Raw genomic sequence first — 24151 nt, 5'->3', positions numbered from 1 at the left:
GCCAGTCTGAAGCCAGTGAGTTGAATTTTGGTAACAAAGTTGGGATGAAAGTGACATTGGCCCTGATTCTCTGAACATGTGGGAATTTTACTCAAAACACAAACTACTGAAATCACACAGGAGGTTTCTTTTGTTCCTTTAAAAAAATGAAGAAAAATAACTTATCAGACAAAAGTAATCTGATTGCTGTAAAATGCGTGATTTTTACTGAAATGTTCACTAGAATTTGTTATGTTCAATAGCACAATTTGTGCTAAAGCATATACTCAGAGAGGTGGATAGAGGCACACACAGAGGATAATAGGATAAAATTTGCTGAAAACATTTGTCCAGATTTAATTCAGGGCAGATTTGATAGATCATTTGCTTTGCTTCTAACAGCAAAAAATAAGAGACAAACAGCAATATCCTCACCAGATACAGTTGCAGAACCAAAGTTATTACATGTCTGATGGAAAAATGAGCACTAATCTATGTTAAACCCTGTCAAAAGGCACATTATGGCATTTTTATCTGGCATTATGTCACTTTAATAACCCAATTATCATAATTACAGTGATGTCAAGAGGGAAATAGGAGAGATCAAAATCCCTGTATTCTAAAATGTACAGATTTCTTCCTCAGCCACTAGCATGAAAAGGTTGGACCAGGAGGATGGCAACTGGGCTAATGACATAAAAATGTGCTGCTCCTTGGCTTCAATAAAGGTCACTAACTGTGCAATGTTTGTGCTGAAAAACACTTTGCAGAGCAGCAATGACCCATGTCTGCCAAGGATCAGGCTGAGGTACTTAACTGAAAAACAAAATGAGGCAGGCAAACGCTCTGTACAATTCCTGTGTGCTAGAGAGGGGCCAATTTAACCTCCACCAGCTCAAATGTGGTGTTAAAATCAGAGAACAGAAGGGAGAGAGGAAGACCTAAGATGTTATTTTATTACCTCCAGAGGCTCACCTGGTAAAACAGAGTTAGGCTTGATCTCAAATACCAGTGAAATCAGTGGTCAACAGGCTTTAGATCAGCCCTTGCAGAAGGCAAAGCATTCACATAAATTGCAAAACACAGTGAAAAACTCAGCATGATGAGCAAGGGGGTTTGGAAAGCCTTGTTTCTATTGCCCTCTTCTGAGGGCTTTGCCTGAGGTTAACTCATGTTGCTAAGCCCAGTGGTGGACACATTACTTTAGATTGCTGTTCTCTGGGCTGCAGCACCATCTTCTCACAACTTGTCAGAACCAAACATTATTTGAGGCATCTATACATCCAGCCTGTTAGAACTAGCCAACATACTCAAAAAGTGCTGAAGTGAGACCGATAAACACAGCAAAAAGCCTTGTTTCATCAGGAAATCCAGTTAAGATAGCAGGGAACATTACTCCTTAAAATTGAGCCATAATTTGGTTCTATTATGAATTCCCATAATGGATGTAATTCAATATGCTCAGCTACTTCTGTCATAATTTCTCTTTCTACAGCAGCTTGTATCCTACGATCTCACACCACTTTGTGATTGCCAGTTCGCGGCATGCAGAAACACTACTAGGCTAAAGTTATTATCATAATTTCCACTTTATGGATGGAAAATTGAGGAAGGTTTAGGTCAAAAATTGCTTAGTGCTTCACTTTCTTTTTTCCAGGTCTCTAATCTGATATTTCTTGGGTTTATTTTTCTAAAGTATCATTTCACAAACTTAAAAGCAGAGTCTGGTTAGCTCAGCTCAGGTCAAGTGTGCAGAATTAAAGGCTCCTTTTGTATTGCAGGCCTATGTTATTGCCCACAGTCACACTGGAAATGTGCAACAAGGCTCTGACAAACCTAATCCAGAAAGCCTGAGTTCCATTTGTATGCTTTTACTATCAAAGTATATTCCCTTATGACCAGAAAAGTTCCTTTCAGAAACTCCAGACTGTTTTCTTGAGTCCTAAGGGAATGCAATAAACACAGCTGTGAATCTTCTTGCTTTAAACAAAATGCTGTTATAGACCTGATTTTGACCTTGTGGATCTCAAAGAAAATATGGCTGTAATTGTGCTTGGATCACCTCTTTGATTTTAATTTTGTACCTCAATGTCTCAAACAGAAGATACAGTCCTCTGAGACAGACTGCTCTCCATTTACAGTCAGGTAAATCTGGTATATATTCACTGAATACTCAGCATTGTTCTGGACCTCCCCTACTTAATTAGCTTCACGTTCATTTCTGTATCACTATTAAATTCCACAGAGCTTCTCAGGAAATCTGATTAATAGGGATTAAAGGGATAAACAAGAACAGTTTTAAAATGTTGCATTAAAAAAACAATTTCTTTTTTTTTAAAGCAATTTAAAGTAACGTTTGCCCAGACAGACAAGCCTCAGCTGCTCTGCTGACCTGCGCAAAAGGCTGATCCATCATAAATGTTGGACGTTTCTCTGTAAGGACTGTCAGTCCCACTCACATCATGGTGATCTCGGCTGAGGACTACTGGAGCCTGCAAAAAGCCAAGGACAAGAAAGTGGAACCCTTCATGGGCTATCAGCGCTATGGAGGATCATCATTTGCTGAATTCACGTCTGAGATTTCAAACCTCAGCTTTGTCCCCTCTCCTAAACCCCCTGAACCACCTTCTCTGCCTGCTATTATTTATTACAAAAAAGTTGATCACGTACTCTTCTTCAAAGCCATTGTTCTTTTATAACTAAGAGCTTGCTTTTATGCTAGTGGCATCCTCAAAGGAAGGCAGGGAGAAGAGTGGAAGAGGTGTGGTTATTTCATCTGAGCATTTCTTTGCTGAAATTTCAAGGACATTTCAATATGCAAAATCTTCATTCAAAAATAGTTCTTTTTTGCTGTTGAAAGTGAAAACTAACAGTAAGATATTTTACACTTTTTCATTATTTTGGACTAAAAATAAGTTAGCAATGAAAATCAGTGCTTTCATACAACTCAAGGGCGTTTTTGATCCAGAATTTAATGTACAGTATGAACCTAGATCAGTTTGCAGGTCTTTGTTATCATTTGCCATCTACAGCATTTTTATAAGAGTAACCTACTCCTGGCACAGTGTGGTCTGGAACTACCTGGATCTGTTTTATGCTGGCAGTGAATTAGAAAATCATTGAATAGACATGAACACCCAGCTTGTGAGAGGGAAATGGAGATTTGCAGAAATGAAAAAAGGATGCAGCAAAATCTGAAGGGCCTGGGAGTGTGACCTGGTTAGTCATAGCTCCAAGGGAGTGCCCTGTCTGGTCAGGTTTATTTTTCAAGACTAGCTTGCAGTGACGTTCATTTTGAATCCTGAGAAGGTCAACAGCATTTGAGATATTTTTAACAAACTTTTTCTGAGTAACAAAACCCAAACCTTCCCTAGCTAGAATCCATTCTGAGTTTTACTTGAGTTTCCCCTTTAGAAGGGGTAATTGTAATGCAGCTATAAAAGAGGTGGAGATGAATGAGTGACATGACTTGGTCTGATGTTGCCACATACACAGCAACTAATGGTGCCTTCAGGATTTTGCTTCCCCAGGATGTCACATTGTACAGCTATCTACAATACTCATGAGGAACTTAGAAAAATCCCTATACAATCTTGCCCAGAGCATGTACTCTGACCACTACAACATGCGGTCAGAAGGATTTTACTCAGATAAGATATTACTCATTGTGCAGTAGAATGGCAGCCCAACGATTTTTTTCATTCACATTGTGCATATTTGGCTATAGCCTTAAAATAGCTGAAAGTGAGGGACAGAGAGTAAGAAGCACTGGGCAGTGGCACAGCATCTTGTTACATTTCATGTTTGGGGCACTGCTAAGGAGTTACAGTTCCTGCCTTGTATTTTCAGCAAATCACAACAGGATACGTTGTGTTCATAGATGCCCAAATAGAAAATAAGGTCGATCCCCAACATGAAATAAAAGGTAGCATATTTCTGGGAGTTTCTAAACCTGTCTCTCTGCTATTATGTAGCGCAGTACTGGTGACAGACATAGCTCTAATACATGCTAACAGAATACTGGTCCCATGTAAATGTCAGGTACTTCCGCTCTCACTGGTTGAAGCTTTCTCCTTTCCCACCTGCCACCTCAGTTTCAACTATTAAACACCATTACTGGACCATATCAAGACAAAAAAGACAAACCTTAATCCTTCCTTCGGAAATTGCTCGATTAATAGCCACAGCTATAGATATACGACCCCTCTGATCAGAATATAAGATTCTAGCTTGAGAGCCGACAACCTGGAAAATAAAAATGCCAGAGTGATAAGGTTCTCTGTGCAGCTGGCTTATCTTCAGGTCCCAGATAAATGGAGTCACAGGATTGACCCCTTCTGTAGGACAAAGTGCAAATTATTTCTTCATCAATATCCAGCTTCCAGGAAAAAAAAGAAATTAAAGTCCCCCTTTAACTGAGTTTTATCTCCACTCACACAATCAGTAAGATGTATTTCTGTATTTGGCAGCTACTGTCCAATAAATCCCACTGTTTAAATCAACCTGATTGCTAGGCTATAATCCCCCTATCAACAAATCCCCTGTCAACAGCAGAGAAGGAGCGACTTGGAACTGGTGATGGTGGACTGGAAGGGAAATATAGAGACAGAGAATAGCAGAGAACATCTGTCCTGCACAGCTATACTCTTCTCCAGATTTTACCCCACAAATCAATCTGGTTTCCAGATGAGGAGAGCACATGTGAGCCCTACACTGTTACTGGTTAGCTTCACAGGGAGAGCCTGCCCTAAAGCAAAAACAAAGGATGTTTCATGGGCATCCTGCTTTCCACAATGGAAAAGGATGGCAGCTCTTTGGCCCCATCACCTGTTTTGAAAAGGGTACTGAGAACTGCAGGCATGACGAGGTTAGGCCAAAGCAATGCCGAGAAGGACATTTTAAATAGTGCTCTGAAAGAAAAGTTCTTACAAACCAGATGGAAGTTGAATCATTCACTTGTTTCACTTGAGACATAAGACTAGATATTGCCGGATTATTTGAACATTTCCAGAGGAGCAAGTGAAGGGAAAGAACTGCTTCAGTTCACCCTAAAACCCTGCTGTAGGCAGATGTTTAAATTCTCCGCTCAGTTACAGCCAGTGTTTTCATTCACGCTCACCTCTGCTTTTCACACCAGCATTCCAAACCTGAATTCTGGACCAGGAGCAGTCACATATGCTGAAGGAGGTTGTGCACTTACCAAGTTGTGCCTGCCAGCTTCCCGAATCCAGCGGATGTTGTCATGGTACTGCTGCTTCACAGATGTGCTCACTTGCAAGAGAAAGCAAGAAAGAAAGAGGTTTAAAAAATGAATGCAATATGCTCTGAATTTAATACATCTGACAGCACTAGGAAGTCAAATTTTACTCTCAAATACAAGCACGCATATAGGAAACACTATATAGAATCCTCTGTGCAGCTAATGCAGTAACTGGTACCATATATCTAGAAGAAAGTATAAGATGTTGTCCTGCAGACAGCTGGAACAATAACTCCCATTCAGATCTTCAGCAAATTAAATTAAATCTTGAAATATGGGTTATATGTAGTGTTCATTTTTGGTGACCTGGCTTGCTGCTTGCTAAATGCCCAATCCCATTCCTAATCTTTGCTAAATTAGTAGCTTTATCAAACTCTATGCCATTGGGTACTGCAGCCCAGTCTTGCATCATGTAAATAACTAACTCCTCTGAGTCAACCAGCAGAAATTCTCAGAAACTGCTGGCAATACATACTTGAGGATAAATTACACCACCGCTGGGATATAGATTTATAGCACAGGAGTTGCTTTGTACTAAGTGGGCCACGTGATTGGTTTTATCCCAAGATAAAGACTTAGTCTTACTTCCTGCAATTTATAAAAATCTTACAGCTCTTTCTAGATAGATACTAACTCCATGTGTCTCATTTACTAACCTGCTGCCTCCACCTCCCCAACCCAACAGGAGCACGTTTTTAAGTCAGGCAAGATACTCTGCTGCTTCTGGTATTTCACAGGCCCTGGTACTTATTTGGGGTTTACATGATACTAGAAAGCATTGTGTACTCAGAAGAATGGTCCTCATCAATACAGGGATTTGCACTGTTGTTATGTATTAGCTCAGACTTTAAACTACTACAGATGTCATAAATCCAAGTCACACCTGTCGTGCAAAGGCTAACTTAAAAGCTCAGGTACTTTAGGAGCAGAAGCAGACAATAAAACTACATAGGATTTTTTCATAGTTTGTGAGGTTTAAGCACAAAAATTCATCTGCACAAAAGCAGAAGAATGGTTAACACTGGACTCAAGGCCAGGTCAAAAGTTTAGACTTGGAATGCAACAAACTTCAGCTCTGCAGAATTTTCACTCAGCCTTCATAACAGATTCTTCCATAAAATTCAAAGGTAAGTTCAGATTTTAGTTGTATATCTGTGTAAAGATATCCAGATCCTGGAATATGGTCCCAGCTCGGGTCCCATAGGAAGCAGACAGCAAATGGAATATGCAAGAACACGAATCCATGAATGGCTGTTTTTTTCTGATTAAATTCTGTTTTTATTTCTCTTTGAAATCCTATTCCCATTGTCCTGCCAAATTCAACAGCAAATCCAATAACAGCCTTGCCCTTAAGCATGTTTTCATTTGTTGGGATTTCTTTTAATGTCATTTTTCAGTTAAATTAAGAATTTACATGCAAGAGTTCAATGTTCTTTGGGAAAGGGACTTCTCTCCCTAGCTTTACATAGCCATTGATATAAACACACAATGCAACGCAAACCATCGAAAGATCACACATCAGTTCAATCCGGACAAAAGATTACTGGTGGTTGCAGTATGTGGAAGAAAAATTAGCGCAAGTTCTTGAAAACAGATCCAGAACTGTAGTGTTGGATATCATCCTCCCTTCAATTAAGATGAGAGATCAGGTTTAAAAACATGCAAGTTTCAATATCCATAGAACAGGGTAGGCACTTCCGGGTCAACACATTAAAAATACCTCGTGCTCCAGCTTAGGGAGGACAGACAGAACTAATGACCTTGCAGGATCGACCCACTCTATCTATTCACGTCTTGGGAGGAAGGGGTGGCTGGACACCAGCCTGACATTATAGGAAGACAACAGTAGTTTTGTTTCAAATGAGAGGCATATATGAATGTGGTATATCCTTTTCAGAAATAGCCCCGCTAGATCCTCACAATGCTAACTGGCCCAGAACAAATAGGAGAGCACTTGAAATTTTCACACATACTTCAGTGATGTCTTTCATGAAAGAAAAAAACAATATTTCAGTATTACCAGATAAAAATATTATGCTCTTCTCCCAATAAAATATGTTTTGGATTTGTGATCCATTTGTGATCCCCTCCTTGATTCTGAGAAGCACAAAGCTCCACTCTGGAAATGGAAGAGCTAAGGACTTCAGTGCTAGGGGACAATGACACTTAAGCCTTTGAAACTGCTATCCAGTTACTGTAAAAGTAGATGAAAAAAACTGCAACCTAGGAGATTAGGATTCATGTTTGCTTACACAAAATTAGCTTTATCTCAGTTCCCATTCATAAGCAGGGGATAACAGTAACAGCCCACTTTTCAGGGATACAGAAAAGTGAAAGGCAGTGTAATTCCCAGATACTAGAGTGACATACAGAGCCATGCAGCTTTACAGACTGGTTCCACCAGTGAGTAGAAAAATCTGCCAATTTATTAACAAATGAAAAAAGAAAGACCTCAAAATTGGAATCACAAATAAATAACGCTGGATGGAGCACCACATCCATGAAACCTGGGTTTCCTGCCACTGATCTGCTTGCTAGTCTCTTCAAAACCTCCCTAGATTCCCATGCCTCAGTCACCTGTGAGACAGACACTAAGCCATCTGACTCCTTTAAAAAACTGAGACCTGTTGATGAAAGATACTGTTTGCCTTAAAGTTTCCAGATGACAAAGTGCAGGAAAAAATCTGTAACAAATGGAAAGAAAGGCTCTTAGCCAAATTGCAACACTAACTCTGGGATCAATAACCTCTCTACATGGTGTTCGTACACTTTACCTACTGGTTACACTCCTTATAGGAGTCCAAAGAACTGCAAGATTCCCTGCCTGCATGGAACAGGCCAGAGACTGCTTTCTGTGGTTTCAGCCAAAAGCTAACACACATTTTGCAACTCTCAGTTTCCCTTCGTCCGTGAAAACACTCCCAGTGATGGGGGCATGGGGCAGCATCTTACCTCCCTGACGTATAGAGTCTTCCAGCACAGACATGGCAATTGAGTCAGTGGTAGCAAGATCCTGTGGGTCACCTGAGGTACAAACCCAGCGGAATGGCCCAAATCCCAGGGAAAAAATGTCCCTAGGAAGAGAACATGTTTCATTAAGAGATAGTTGAAATTCTTTCCTTATTTATCCTGGCTGCTAGCAGTGCTTTTCTTTCATTAGCTAGAGTCAGAAGAATTTGAAACATTTTCAATGAACTAATCTAAACAGAAGCATCAAGGACCATTAATTGAGAAATTAAACAGTGTTGTTTTATGCAGCCATCGACTGGTGTTTAAAAATACAGTCAGGCCAGAAGCTTGATAGGAACATTGGGAATGCAATCAAACAAGTGTATCATCAGATGACTTGCAGTTTTTCTTGTTTCATCATATATACTGTTCCTGCTGCCCGGTCTTTTCATCCTTAGCCCAGGCTAACTCTGAGTGCAGCCATATTATCAGACAAGTGTATGTTCTGAACAAGTGCCTGAGTCCAGGCTCATTTGCTGTCCACGTTGTTTACACACAATAGTAAGATGGGTTTCAGTTAAGTTCCAAAAGAAGAGATACAATCTGGTTAGCATCTTACCCTATCGTCAGAGAATCACAGAACGGCCTAGGGTTTAAGCTGTTACTCACACAGTATAGATGAGTTAAGCACGAGTCAGAAGCAAAAAGTGTTAGAAACTCAGTCCTGCAAAAAATCCCCTGAGCTCAACTTTTTCTCCCAACTGTACGCACAGCTTGGGTAAGAGGCAAAGTCACTGGCATGGACAGAAGAATGTCCTATTTCAAGCACGCTTTTAACTGCAGTGTAGACATAGGCTTTCATAATTTGGAACTGAGCTCTACTGCTCTGAAGAGACAGTGAAGTTGCATATAGTTACAGTTTGAGGCTGTGACTTGGTTAATCTCTTAAGTAGAATTGCTTAAGGAAAATTGATGCAACAAAAGAGAAAATGCAACTATTCATGTAAAGGACTTAAGAGTTTTGATTTGGCAGTGTTTTAGCTTGCTCTTCACACACGTGGTGTCTGCTTTTATAAGACCTTCTAATTCTAACAAGGATAAAGCTTTACACCAAATTATCAAGACATGCCATGCCTTTCAGGACAAAATATTAGCAAAACCTCTGCTGTCAGAGTTTACTTACGTTAATCACATACAACACATCCCTCCAGATCTAGCTTTTCCTGTTCACAGGAAAATGCAAGGGAGCCAATAGAACACATGAGAATGATGCTTACAGCCAACAGCTGAATCTTCTGAAACCACACTGGGCATTACTGCAAAGTACAGAAAAATAACACTAACGCTGGCATAACACCTGCAAGATCATTTTTCCTCCTACTACTGTTGACTCCTTTTCATCATTTATAGTACACTGCAAGATTCGCACCAAGAGGCATCTCTGTAGTACTTGCCCCCTAAAGAGGGGAAGTCACAAGGAACTTGAGTGCTTTATTCCAAACTCTCCCCAACATACCCCATGATATGTTGAACGTAGGAAGGATATCGAAATTCTGTTTTATTGGCTCCTCTTTTCTCAACATCAGCACCTGTAAAAAAATTTTAATAGTCAGTGACTTGATGAAGAAAAACTATGAAACCAGACTGCACCTCGGTTCTCATGCAGGCTCTACTTCAACCACAGAGAAGGTCTGGGGTCTCAGAGAATGAGAGAAAGACACTAAACAGTTGGTATAGCACAGTGGCCAACCCTATCTTACCAAAATGTACAGCCAGGAACATGCATGCAGGATTGTCCTTGTTCCAACTTAACAACTCCAGCATCTACTCACCAGCCCTTTGAGCTTCCAAGAGAAAAGCGTTGCCATAATCCCAAAAAAACATGCCCTTATCAGCTAGTCTGTTAATAGCAGCCACTTGTCTCTTCAGACTAAAATAAAGAAGAAAACAGTTATTATTGAGACTGATAAAATACCAAAAAAATTAACATCATGAACTCACTAAAGGTATGGGAATACACAGATAGACCTGACCCCAGAGAAATTCAGGCATAAACCTATGAGATATCGACTGAGAGGTTTTCAGTCTCTGTAACACCTGTTATCTCCAAATCTTTAAGTGATTTACAATCATTAAGGGAACTTCATTAATTAGCAGGAAGGAATCATGTCTTTCAACAAAGAAACACGCCAGCTCCAAGGATGAAAGATAGTGACAAAAACCAGCCTACACAAAACTGCAAAACAGTTTAAGAAGTTCAAAGAGAAAGTGAGCAGAGACAGAAATCCTGAAAATGGCTAAACATCACTATTCTGGCCTCTAGCCCTTGGCCAAAAGAGCCTGATTTTCCCTTCGTTTCCAAAAATGGACCATACTGCAGAACTGCTCTCTCCTACCATTTGTGTTTAATGTTATCTGGTTGTAATCTCAATGCATAGTTGCACATAGAGCTGTACATGCACAGGTATAACCTCGTGGAGCTCTAGAGAGGTAAATTAATGTCTAACAAATTAAATTAAATTGATTTTTTTTTAAATCATCTCTAGCTTGTTAGAAATTAGTCCGTCCCAGAAATTCACCCATTACCTTTATCTTAGAGTAGCATGATACAGAATTGGGAAACTGGAAAGGTCCTTGCAGGTCCCTCATCCAATGTAAAAAAGATCAGATGCCCATATTCTACCTTCTACTGGAAAAAGGTGTCCAGCAGGAACGTTCAAGGTAAACTAAACCAGAGTAGGAGCCGCAAAGGCTTGAAAGTACCAGCTGAGAACAACAGTACAGCTTGCTGCCTGTTCCACAGTTCTTCATTTACATATAAATTATGCCAAATTGCTCCTTTTGTAATGTTCTATTCCAATTTCACTTGCAAATGTGCTAATCAGGAGTGGATTCCCTACGTCAAGGTGGTAAACAGAAGTTAGTTACAATTCCAGCAAGCTGGCAGGATTGACTAGGGTAAGTTGTCCCCTCCTTATCCTTCCCTAAACAAATTTAGTGGCCACAGCTGGAAGCATGGCAGGCTAGATGGACTTCCTTTCTTACTCACTGCATTTTTATGCTATATTCAGTGAATCTAAGCACAATTCCATGTAGGCTGCCAGTTGTTTTATTGACCCAGTTTTTAAACATGTAATGCAATTTAGGAATTTATAGAAGTGAAATAAATCATTAATATTCAGACCTCTGATCTTATACACTAGAGACTACTAAAATGGTGGGTAAGTGCCAGACAGTGGGTGATCTGCCAGGTTCTGAGGGTTCACTATGTAAGTACAAAGCTGGGAGTTCTTAGTATTGTAGCTCTACCCGAGATTTCTATTGAAATCATAGAATCATAGAATGGCCTAGGCTGGAAGGGACCTTAGAGACCATTTTAATCCAGCCTCCCTGTCACCAGGGACACCACCTCTCGACTAGATCAGGCAACACATGGGGACCAAGCGGGAAATATCAAAGAATAGAATCTTCTTGCAAGAAGGACAAACGTCTGATCACTTGCAGAGCAACTAAGCTTAAAATATTACAACCATGTACTGTCGATGCATTTACCTCTCTTGTACCAGGGTCCGGAATTTCCCTGGATTGGTGGAAAGGAGCTGCTTTGCTTCCTCAAAGCCAATCTGTACAGGATAGTATCCTCCGCTGAATGGGTTATGACACGAAGTTTGGTCAGAGCCCAGATCAACTAGCAGCTCTCCTGTTGTGTCCAACTCATAGACTAGCCTCTCCCTGGGAAAGACAATGCATGGAGTGTTTGAACAGAAGCTGTGATTTCTCATTCTAGTTCCTCTTTCAGGTGAACTTCTTCCATCCCAAGAGGTTGTTTATAAAGGTATGCCCTTGGTAAGCTACATCTTTGTTTTAGCAGTCAGGAGGTGCGAAATGATGGTGACGAAGGCTTGGGTGCAACTTTCATACTTCACATTTACCTGTGCAGGAAATGCTGATAGATGAGTCACATACTGGTATGACACACCCATCGTATTGGTCAGTCTTTGGCATATGGTGTGACAGCAAGATTTACCATTGGATAAAGCATCAAGAATGCCAGAATTTCTATCCAGCGTCTGATTAGTTTTATTCAATCACTACCTTCAATACTTCTAGCCTTCACTGAATTCAAAGATTTTTCTTGCTACAGTTAGCAAAAGTTGGAAGGAAAGGGCTAGATTCTTTATCCAAGGAGGAATCTTAAGGATTTATTTCCCTAAGAAATTAATTGTTCCATAATTTAAGGAGAATGTGTATGGGAAGCAGCTAGGAACTGGAACACAAGAATGAACACTCCTCTTTTAACAACATAGTTTTTCATAAGCACCTAGGGTAAGGAACTCAGCATTGGGTCTCATGCCTCTTCTCCTCCAAGTTTGGGAACTAATTCCAGGTTGACTAAGAAGCAAGAGCATTAATATATCCATTATCCATATATACCACTTACCAGAGATCTACCACATTCCCATGGTAACCCAAACTAAGGGCAATTTTATTCTTTCTTGCATCTCTAGAACAGATTAAAAAGACTGGTTGAAGAAAATGCACCTCATATAATTCCATCCTGCAACATACAAATCACACACAGAGACAAACCCAGCAAAAAAAGTCTATACGTGGTTTCCACCACTCATCTAGGCAACAGATCTTTCAACTTTTTAAAAATTGTTCATTGACTCCAGAAGGCTTGAGTGATGCTTTAAGTGTAACATTATTTCTAATTGCTCCATGCATATTGATAAAACTGAATGAAGACAGATTTAACATATATAAATGATGTGAAGTATTGGTAGTAGCTTGCAGTGGGCATCAGCATTCACTAATAATGACTGCTGCTGTTTGGAAGGATGGATTCCCATTCAAAAGCAGACCTGAAATAAGAGATGTCCCTCAGCCACATCCGTATGCACACTAAAATGGCACAATGCAGAAAGATGTAAAGTGAGGATTAGGAAGCAGAGATAAACTCACTGAATTATGTCACAAGTCGTACCTAAGGCGAGCAATGCAATGGTCCAGGTTGTTAGAGATTTCCATCAGCCATCCTTGCTTGTGACGTTTCAGAAGCGCTGCTTCATCCACCTAGGAGAAATACCAGAGATCTTAAAACTCCTGCTGCCCCTATCCAGTCGTTTTTACCTTTAGTTTTTCGATTAACCTGCAAAAAAAAAAAAAAAGTATCAAATAGGTAAAGGGCATAGCCCTGCCTTGGCCTTAAGAATATGGAGGGACTGTTCCAATACTTTTAATTATTCTTATTGCCTCTTCTCATGATTATAGTGAAAAAAAAAATGAAAGCCAAAGTGTTTCTGATTTATTTTTCAAATCCCACTATTTTCTGTTAAAATAAAAGTCCTGTTTAATTAAGTAAATATTTTCTTTGATCACTTCAGAGAAAGATATTTCTGCCAGACTGCCCAGGATGAGGCAATGGTTTGCTGAATAAAACTGACCCTTGTTTCTGTTCTTCAACTGCTGGTTGAAAATCTCAACCAAATATGGAAAAGAAAAGAGGAAAAGCATTTTCTTGTTTCAGCTTTCTAATGCCTCTGAAAAATGAAAGACATCAAAACAAAACTGCATCTTTAATTCCCTCTTGTTTGAACTTTGAAGCTCCAAACAAGCTCCATCCCAAATCTCTACTCTCTTCTGCCCTCAGCTTCTGTGTGTGTCAGTGTGTATATGCATAAGAGACAGCTGGATAAAAATAAAAATAGATAGATACACCGTGGAAACTTTGGCGCAAATCCCGTATTAATAGTACAAGGTCCAAACTTGCACGTAATTAATACTTTTATGGTGAGCTACCACTAACATAAAGCAATTGGCAAAATTAATTCAAGCCAATTTTCTGTGGTAGCAATGGATTTAAACACTCTCAGTGGTGTGTGTGCAAGAACACATAACCTGAGTATCTTCTAGTATTTCATTAAAACGTTTTTACTTCTCTCTAATGCATCCCCGTCATCTTCATTCCATTTCTCATTAACAAAGCATTCATATGTAAATTAAATAAGTTCTGTATTCAGGAGTTGCTTGAACACCAGGAAACCTTTTCTTTCCTAATTATTCTTAGCATGAAAAACCCTCCATCATTTCCCACATCAGTAATAAAGACTATCCTTCCAAAACCCCCGATTATGATAATATCAGTGTTGCTGCCAATGGAATTATTCAATAAAGTCAGGTGCCATGGGGGACAGCTTCTTTGGGAGTTATTTAAATTACCACAGGAGGAAAGATACTAAATAGTCTGTATGAATTACAGGAATTGAGTTCATTTAAAGCTCAGTATAACACAGATCAGATCTATTTAAATTTGTTACCACATTCTGCATATTTTACTACAGCCCTCTCTGACAGTCTTATTCTCTCATAGACTTGCCAGCATACTCAAGAAAATTATCTTCCTTTGAACCACATTTTCAAAAATATGCTTATTTTTTTGATCAGCATCTCAGTAGTTTAAAAAAATTGCTCAAATATAAGGAGCTAATGTCACCTCCATTGTAACCCTAGAGAGCTTACTGCAGCTCAGAGGAGATAGTCTGGCCCTCCATACAATTATTTCATAAAATTACAATCTGCTTCATGTCAAACAGAAGAGGCAAAAGACTTTAACCATTAATCCCTTCTGTCTGAGCTTCAGAAGCCCTGGCTGACAAAATGACATCTCTTGCACAATTCATCAATGACATTTGCATAAATAGTTCCTTAAATAAATAATATGTACATATATATGGCTATCCACACGCACTCCAGAGACTCACTTCCGACACGGATCATCTCACAGGAGATAAAAACCAGGCGATATTCAGTCTCCTGAACAAAATCATCTGCAGCCATAGAGATGAAAAGGACAAAGGACTGCTGTGAATAGCATTCACTGGAATATTTCCTCTGTATTCTAGCATTTAAAAGATCACAAAGACAGAGTAGAAGCCTGAATAAAGGTAATTTATTTAATAATAAATTGAATAAATTAATTTCATCTGCAGGGAGTACCTGATGAGATCTCAAATACATGAAAACCTCAAGTGCTAATAAAAACACTTTTGCACCATCATTGTAAAACAGATATAGCCCTAACTTTTGACAAATAAGACCTGAGCTAGCCAGAGCAGGTCAGATTTACTGCATGCCACATGGGCAGTGTGAAGTTTAACTATAATTACTATGGGTAAGATTGCAATACTCTCACCATTTTCATGGCAGCAAGTGCCGTGCCCACAGCAGAGGTCTGCCAGATAATTCTCTCTATAACGGACTTTAAGAAGGCTAAACGCCCACTCCAGTCAGCTCCGACTGGAGTTCAGTTCTCAAAAATCTCTCTTCCTCCAAAGCAGTAATAAGAGCTCATCACCTGCAGATAGTTAAAAGAGCTCAAGTGCACTTTGATCAGTCCTACAACTGCTCTACCAAGAGTGTTTCCCCAGTGTATTGAACTCAAAGGCAGTCATGAAGAAAGAAATGCATGGAAATGTTTCTTGTTTCTGAATGGTCAATATACCTAATGATATTCGCTATCATTTTCACAATATTGTAGAGCAACGTTTTCTGTTAAAACATGTGGCAGTGTTTCTGTAGTCCACTCTTCCATCTGATTTGCTAGAACAGAACACTGCGATAAGCATAATAGCTGAAAAATGCAGGTATTAGGAGAACCTAATCATAGAATCATAGACTGGCCTAGGCTGGAAGGGACCTTAGAGATCATTTAATCCAACCTCCCTGTCATGGGCAGGGACGCCACCTCTCGACTAGACCAGGCAACACATGGGGACCAAGCGGGGGTCAAACCTGTGACCTTGGTGTTGTCAGCAGCACGCTCAACCAAATGAGCTAACCGGCCCCCAATAATGTTACTTTTTTATACGGAAACGTACTTCACTCAAAACTTACAGGCATATGTATTTACTAAAATGATGCTGTTACTGCTCTGCATTATATATGATACTTCAGGATGCCTGTGGATTCAGTGTATCCTATCGTGCACTATTCTGATTGCTTGGATGTTAGCAGTCTTTGAACCAGATCATTATTATATTCTCTTTGTTTGTGGGAGGAACTATCTGGGCTGTTTTAACATATTCGGAACAGGGAAACATTACATCAGGATGAAAGACTCTCCACAAAGAATACGTCTTGTGGGTGAGCTTCAGGGAACAGTGAAAAAAGTACTAGAGCACTTCTCCCTCATCAGCATTTTCCCTTAGCAGGACTTGCCTTTGCTGTCTACAAACTGGGATTCTTGTAAGTGCTTGTACTCAGCCTCACCATCTTCATACTGAAGCCAGCTTTAAAATTCCCAGTTTTACAAAATCCCATTGACTTCAAAGAATCACAACACCAAGCATCTTGTTAGTCTCAACCTTCATGAGTGAATCATACCAGCATTTTTAATGAATATTTTCCATTGCACCTGGTAAGGGTGTCTGAGGCATTTAAGATTAATTGTAATGTAACCAACATCTTTTTAACATAGACTTTTTTTGAATAAGAGAGTGCAGTTCCCATGGGAATTGCCTGTGAAAGTTACACCCTCTTAAACATGAAATGAGGATAGCTCACGCACTTGAGAATGGCTCATCTCACAGCATCATTCTGCATTATTTGTGAGGCAATCGCAGGAAGTTAGAGTCCATATTCTTACCGCTTGATCCAGTGAGGGAACAGAGAGCAGAAAAGGAGTGAAAAATGCTCAGCAACGAGAAGGACAGACAGATCTTAGAAAAGAGTATTTTCGTTTGAGTTTGGCTTGTCAGGGTTAGTGGAGGAACTGTCAGATCAGGAGAATGAGGGCTCTGATTCAGCACAGGAAGACAGAATGAAAGCAGCATTGCTCTCACCTCTGCAATGACCCCCACACACCCAGCAATGACTGCAGCCTTTGCTTGAGCTCCACTCATCCCTCCGAGACCAGAAGTCACAAACACCTTTCCAGACAGATCTTCTGCTTTCAAGTAGCGACGGCCTGCATTGAGCACTGTGAGCTGGGCACAACACAATATAGCAATTATCAGGAGCTATTTTTCCTAGAATCCCTGAAATTTAAAAATCTTCTGTCCCTTTTGCAAACAGAGTTTGAAACTCAGGGGTCATCAGGGCAATAAAACTGTTTTCAGACTTTTAAGAATGAAACATGTTGCAAAGCGATATTATGAACCCATCTGTCCTGATTATGCTTCTTTCTCTCACCATGAAATAGAATAATGAATTGTTCCCGACATGCTGCTCTTGGGGCATAGAGTCTTATTTAGAATGGCTGCAAAAGATGGCTAAGCAAAACAACAAAGAAATAAAGGTAAGAAAATATTTTTATCTAACGCATTTGGTCAATTCATACTTCACAGCAATACAATTCACTCTAGTCCCCAGTCACTGAGGGAGATACTCTCCTCTAAAAGGTATTCACAAAGAGAATTTTCCTCAGTTTCTTACCACAGTCCCATGGACTATTCCCTGAGGCCCGATGTAGCAGTAGCTCCCTGCAGTCATCTGACCATACCTAGCAATAGCAACAAACACAGTGATATCACCCATTACTCAGCCTGGAGTGAATTCTGCACATGTTATACTGTTCCCAATATAACAAAAACGCCTCTGTGCTTCCATTTGTTGTTAAAGATCTGTTATTATCGAATTCACAATTTAAATGAGTTTCTTCATTAGCAATGCACCAACACGGTTTCGGAGGATCTCAGAAATGCATGGAACCAAAAACTGAGTGTCAACTTGTCCTGGAATTCAGCATAGTACCTAGGCCACAAGGACACTCCTCTCGATCTTTTCACCGCATTGGCATCTTTATGCCATTGATTTTCAGTGTCAGTCATGCTTTTAAGTCACATAGTTGCTTTTGAAGTTGTTAGCCCAAAAGAGTTGTCCACATTCCTAAGAAATTCCCAGGAAGTGGCAATGGGTATTCTCTATTCATGCCCTTTCATTACTTCCAGCTTCCTTATCCGTACCCATCTCTTCAGCAGTTTTAATTTATTCTCCCCATGGTACAAAATAATAATCCAGTAGGAATCAGTTAGATCAGTAGTAAAAAGTATGTAAAAACATTTTTTTTAAAAATGACAGTTTTCTATTTCAAAGCTTTCTCCTAGTGCGGCGGAAAGTTTCGTAACTTCTGTTTTCTGTAGATTGCAAAACAACCACTGCAAAGTGGAAGTGGCCAGTGCTGTAATTAGGTTATGATTACAGCTTCAGGCTGTAATTCAGGCAAGTCTCACACATAAACCTAATACTAACCCCTAGCAGACCTCAGTTACATCTTTATATATGTGGCTGAATAGAAGAGCTCCAAGTGATTCCACTTAACTGTGCATTAATGCTTTGCTGCATCAGGACTTTATGCAGCACAGTTGAAATCTATCCACATTAGAAGTTTTAACCAGCCACTGCTTAATGTTTAAATTACATTTTAGTTAAGTATTTGATGTATTTTAGTAGTGAGGTATCTTCTTACATTGTTACTCCCAAAGCAAACATCCTTTCATAGTCATCTCTGGTGGAATAGTTGGGAATAACCTAAGAAAAAAATCCAAAGGAAACTCACATAAGAAAATTAGAGATTTAAACACATCTTTTGAACAGCCTATGTTTTTCCAATTACAGTCACACACAGTAAAACAGGTGAGTAATTCAGGTGTTTTATTCCATGCATTCTAGTATTAGAAAAGAAAGATGTCTGGTCTTTCTGACACCATGACTCACATGCAAGTTTTAAGGAAAGCACTTCTCTAGCCACAAAACTAGCCTGCAGGGAGACAGATATTGAATGGCTCAAAAGACTGGCAGTGAACCAGTATGTTTCCTTGTCCAGCTTGCCTTCCAAGCAAAGCAGTCCGGATATCTGAGCATCTGATTAATAATCATCTGTTTGCCTATTGAGGGCTTTTAAATCTGTGAAACTGAGCCCAGCTGAACTGTTTTGGTCAAGAACATGTACAGCTCAGGCTCATTCACAACAGAAGTTGTCTAATAAGGAGAGGATTGTTGCCTCCATCACTGCAGAACAGCCCACTTGAGGTGAGAGTGACTGTACTGGAAAAAAAATGCTGCAAAATTATCACTCCAGAGTCTCCTGTGTGCTGTTGTAAGTCCGGGTAGTATAAATAATACTTTAATGCAGCCAGTACTTGAAAACTACACAAGAAAAGGGGGAAAGAGAAAACAAAATGCTGATACCTACCATGCCATTAGTAATGATTAATCGAGGAGCATACTGATGGCTGGGGAAGAGTCCTAAAGGATGTCCACTGTACATTACTAGTGTTTGCTCCTCGGTCATCTCTGACAAATAGTGCATTACCAACCAGAACTGAAAGGAAAACCAAGAAAAGTGAGGGAATTTCTTTGCATCTTACCTTTATGTTTCTTTGACAAGCTGCTAAACTTTGAGTATGAAGGCATATTCATATATTCATGAGGTGTATTCGTATATGGAATAATAGCCAGAGCTCTCAACACTTTCTTGCTTTTAATAAAGTCTGTTAAGTGATATTTTTGCAGGAAACATAAATCACCAGCTAACAAAGGTCTGAACAAGTTCCAGACTATTTTCTCCAGTACAAACCTCAGAAATCCTTAATTTTTAAAGCTGTTCTAATTCTATCTTGAGGTTAACTATTTGGATATTCTGGCACTTTTATGGCAATCTTTCCAAAGCCAAATTGCAAAATTTTCCCTATAAAAGTGACTAAAATATCCATGCATATTGTTGATTCTAACCCGAAATGGATTAAGCCAGCATCTTCTAGTTCTTATCATTTCAACAAATGGCTGTTACAATGTGCACTTAAAACAGAAATAACTTTTCTTCTCAAAGAAAAAAAGTTGGCTTTCTTTATGGACAGGGAAGAAAGTCCTCGAGGCACCCAGGAGTATACAAATAAGAGTAACAATAGTTACTCTTGATGTACGCCAAAAAGCAGGCTTTGACCATCTAAGCTGCCTATAGATTTGATGCACATCCATCACCATCTATCACAAAGCCCATTATATTCCACAGGACTTTTAGTATGTGACAGCTAGGCCTGAGAGGAGCTTCCCCATGAAATATTGGGATTTAACAATAGCTCAAAACTAGGTTTTCTGTGGGGTCACAAAGATGAAGTTTTGACCAAAAAAAAAAAAAAAAAGGGAACTGCTTATAAAAAAGACAGAACTATCTGTGGCAAATAAATAAAACCAGTTGTCATGGGTGCTTAGTCTCTGTGATTGTGTCTTTGATCTGAATTAAAAATGGTACAGATTTGAAACAAATCCCTTTTAACCTAGATAATTTCCTAAGCTGCAAGTTAAATGGAACAGGAAAGCGTTACTGTTGTTACTGTCTTGCTTTTACATTTTGGTTTTGTTTCATGGAAAATGCTGAATAATCTAATTCTGGTCCTAGGACAAAACAGGTAACTAGGTGAACTCTCAACTCTTTAGCAGGCTGGGACAAACATTGTAATAAAACCAGAAGCTATAAAATAGTTCCATCTTTTTCTATTGAAAAGCACAACTAGTAAGAAGCAGGAAAAAGGCTTTCTTAGCCTAAAGTACAGTTCTGTCATCTGCAGGCTTATAGAGTTAGTTCTGTATGTGGTTCTTTATTTTAAAATTATTCCAGAGAAAGCACACATCTGCATGGATGATATTAACCAAAATGAACCTTTTCATTAGCAATTTTGCAATGATAGATTTCAAAAAAACATGTTGTTTTCAAGCCACAAACAGAACAAACTGTTCCATCATAACTGAATCATTCATGTGACTGCTGCTCTAAGTAAGCAAAAACAAAAAAGGGTTTGTTTGCTCTGCTGTGAAACAACTGCAGGTCATAGCTCTGGCTTGGATCAGAATAAGAGGAAAGAGAGTATTTCTGACTTTGCCAGTGCTTCTACTTCACCTTGCAGCCCAGCATCTGCCTAAGGGAAGTCAGTCCAATAAAGGCTACTGTATAAACGGCTGGCACTGCTCACATCAGAAATGCTGTGAAACTCATGCAGTTAACAGCCATTAGTTAACCGGCATTTACTAGTTAATACTAATTAATATGCAGAATAAAGAAATGGTGTGCACTGCCATGGTATCTCTCCTTTAAGAAGTCAGAGAAGTTTAGCCTGAAAAGCTGCCTAAGACTTTCATTTAACTCCTATTTTCCAGATCAGGACACTGAAGCGTGACTTTTCTTTTAGCCACAAATGCAAAAACACAGCCGAACTGGGAAGAAAACACAGGTCACTCAGTCCTATGGCAGAGTTAAGAATCCACTCCTTTCCCCTAACTAGGAACTTCACTTACTTGTTAGTTTTGCTTGGATTTTTTAATAAGCAAGAGACAAGATTCAGATAAAGCAAGAGATGATGTTGTTTTGGAATTCACAATAAACACATTTGTGTCTATCCACAGACTCTTAGGATGGTTGGTCACTAAATAGTACTCCTGCCATGACACACCTGTAGAGCATTCAGACCCAGAGCATTATTTTTTCCTTGAGAGACAAGCTTATATAAAAACATAAATATGTTGCTGATGCCAAAGATCTCCTAAGAATGTTTCCGACATGCGTTTTGTAGTACATGGTTTAAAGCAAGTGTATTTATTATCATTTTTGGGTAGAGGAGAACAGAGGTTATACAACCACACGTTAAACATCCCAGCTCTGATTTCAGAGCTTTTATGCACCTCGTGTTATTTGCAGAAAATCAGGGATAATGTTGTTAGGCCTGACAGTAAAGTGCACTATGATCTGACCAGCTAGCATGTAAATATTTATTGCTAATCTGGGTTGGCTGGAAAGACTCAGGACTGCACTTTCTTAAATCAAAGCCTTTTTTTAAATGCCATTACTTGTTGCGCAAGTACCAGAAATGAGCAAGCCATAGATTTATTTCCTAGAATGCATTTAGCTGTGCAAAATACAGAGGCACATACAAATGGATCAGAGAAAGGCAGAGAACTGGTCTTCACATCATCATACATAGCTTGGTGTGTTTAAGGTACTATGTTTAGTACTTCTGCTGGGCTGTTTGTGCTCTGCTTAATAAATAAAGCTCTCCCCATCTTTGCAGCTCATAACTGAGCATTCCTCTGTCCAGACAGGATGTTTTGGAGCATTTTGAAACAACCACTGCCAAGAACTACCACAAACCGCCTAGGCAGAATGTGTGGGAGGGAGGGTGAAGTTGATTTCGTGGAAACAAGCTGCAAAAGCAGTAATGTCCTACCTGTGCCCAATTACTGAAGACCTGCCCATTTCCTCCATAAGTGACAAGCTCCTGGGGGAACTGAAAAAGACAATTTAACAATAAGGCAAGCACTCTTCTGAAATATTTCACTATACCTCCAAGTTATTTTTTAATGTCAGTAATATATCTCTTTCTAGAGCTTATTGCATCAACACTCTCTAGATTCTTGAAATCTGAAAATACCATCATAGAAGTGATAATTTAAGTTTTCCCTAAATTAGTTGTTTGCTACTGTTACAATGGCATTTTGGATGCAGAATGCTACAAAGTGATTCCTTGATTACAGCTCCTGTATCAGAGAGTCAACTCCCTTAAAAAGGGTGTGAATGAGCCCGTAGTTTAGTTGCCACTGACATTTAGAGCTGGAAGAGTCTATGACCAGCAGGGCAGAGTTGCGTGGCCTCTCCCCTGCCATTTGCCAAAAGATGGGGTACATGGGGCAGTGCTCCTGAGGATGGACTTTGGTCCTGTAATCCTCTCTTCAGTCTGTCCCTGAGAGATGAGCTTTCAAAGATACAGAGAGCGTTAGTACTAATTTTTCAGTGTAAGTTGTAGAAGGAGTGTATTAAGATCTGAGCTCTACCCATCTCACAGACAGTGACCAAGCTCCTGCGTTCAGTGGCAGTGGCACGAGCCTTGTTGGTGTTGCAGGAGGCCTCAGAGATCTACATTAGGACCAGGACCTACTGTGCAGAATTAAAAGCTACACACAGCAGGAAACTAAAGAACTTAACACAAAAGACCCCAAACTCCAGGAATCAATAAAAGGAATAAATGGAATCATAAGAAAAGTACAGAATTGTTTTTAGTCCTTTGCAGGCTTAACCTCACAGCAATGGATGTTCTAGGACATCACTCTAAGGAGGCTGCCTTGGCACTACTGGAACTGGCCCATTTAGCCAACACATGGCAGCCAGCTCTCTCCGGAAGGAGGAGCATCTGCACAAGGATTAATTCCCCCATATGCCTAAAGTCTTCAGGTTTTATGTGAGAACACATGCAGAAATTAACTTGCAGATTTGCTGCTGCTTCCTTGATTTCATTGTACCTTACCTGAGCCACTGAGGGATCCAGATTATTCATGATCATCAGCATAATGGCAGCAGCTGATTTGGTCTTGCAAGGGTATTCTCCTATGGGGTACGCTCTGAAAAAGCGATCACAAAAATTTAGGAGAGACACCCCAATTCACAAGGGCAACCACAACAACATACCCCATGGAAATATCCCTACATGACAACACATTCTTTTGAGTTGCAGATTTTTGTTCAGGAGGAAAAAAGAAAAAAACAAAGGAGGAAGTGCAGATCTGAAATTACATACATACCTTAACAGGCAAATCAGATTTCATTCCCAACAAATCTCTCGAAAACTGAATTAGTTAGGAGAAATAAGGATCTTTTTACTGAACAAGATGCATTTAATTCAGAAAGTTAAGAACTGAGGTATGAAAAAGCCTCACAATGGTATCTCAAGTCCGGTTTCCTAGCACCAATGTGCTTCAATGCCAGCTGCTGTGATCACCTCACTGTCACCTTCTCCATCATCTGTTTGTCATATCAAAATGCTCTAAAACTTCTAGACTTAGATTTATACTGTAGCTCTTCAGGGCAGTGACAGTTCCATTGCTGTGCTTGCACAGGTCTTGGCACAATTGTGCCCAGGCCTCAAGGTATGACACCAATAGAAAGCATAATCATTGATCAAGAGTTTGCTCTTTCCC

General features: G+C 39.7%; 1 protein-coding gene across 1 annotated transcript in view; it reads right to left on the bottom strand.

The window, feature by feature from the left end:
• Positions 1 to 24151, bottom strand: part of UROC1 (urocanate hydratase 1) — a 40838-nt gene that overhangs the window by 7951 nt on the left and 8736 nt on the right. The window contains exons 3-17 of the mRNA XM_009871445.1: positions 23482 to 23575; positions 22408 to 22467; positions 19383 to 19511; positions 18657 to 18718; positions 17624 to 17690; positions 17032 to 17175; positions 13176 to 13264; positions 12630 to 12692; positions 11741 to 11920; positions 10021 to 10118; positions 9705 to 9777; positions 8192 to 8313; positions 5180 to 5250; positions 4126 to 4224; positions 2372 to 2471 (exon numbers count right to left, since the gene is read on the bottom strand). Of these exons, the coding sequence (XP_009869747.1) occupies positions 2372 to 2471; positions 4126 to 4224; positions 5180 to 5250; positions 8192 to 8313; positions 9705 to 9777; positions 10021 to 10118; positions 11741 to 11920; positions 12630 to 12692; positions 13176 to 13264; positions 17032 to 17175; positions 17624 to 17690; positions 18657 to 18718; positions 19383 to 19511; positions 22408 to 22467; positions 23482 to 23575 (1451 nt within the window). The remainder of the gene's footprint in view (positions 1 to 2371; positions 2472 to 4125; positions 4225 to 5179; positions 5251 to 8191; positions 8314 to 9704; positions 9778 to 10020; positions 10119 to 11740; positions 11921 to 12629; positions 12693 to 13175; positions 13265 to 17031; positions 17176 to 17623; positions 17691 to 18656; positions 18719 to 19382; positions 19512 to 22407; positions 22468 to 23481; positions 23576 to 24151) is intronic.

This window comes from Apaloderma vittatum, unplaced genomic scaffold (genome assembly GCF_000703405.1).
Source record: "Apaloderma vittatum isolate BGI_N311 unplaced genomic scaffold, ASM70340v1 scaffold22726, whole genome shotgun sequence".
NCBI lineage: Eukaryota > Metazoa > Chordata > Aves > Trogoniformes > Trogonidae > Apaloderma > Apaloderma vittatum.
This window is presented reverse-complemented; position numbering and strand designations above follow the sequence as displayed.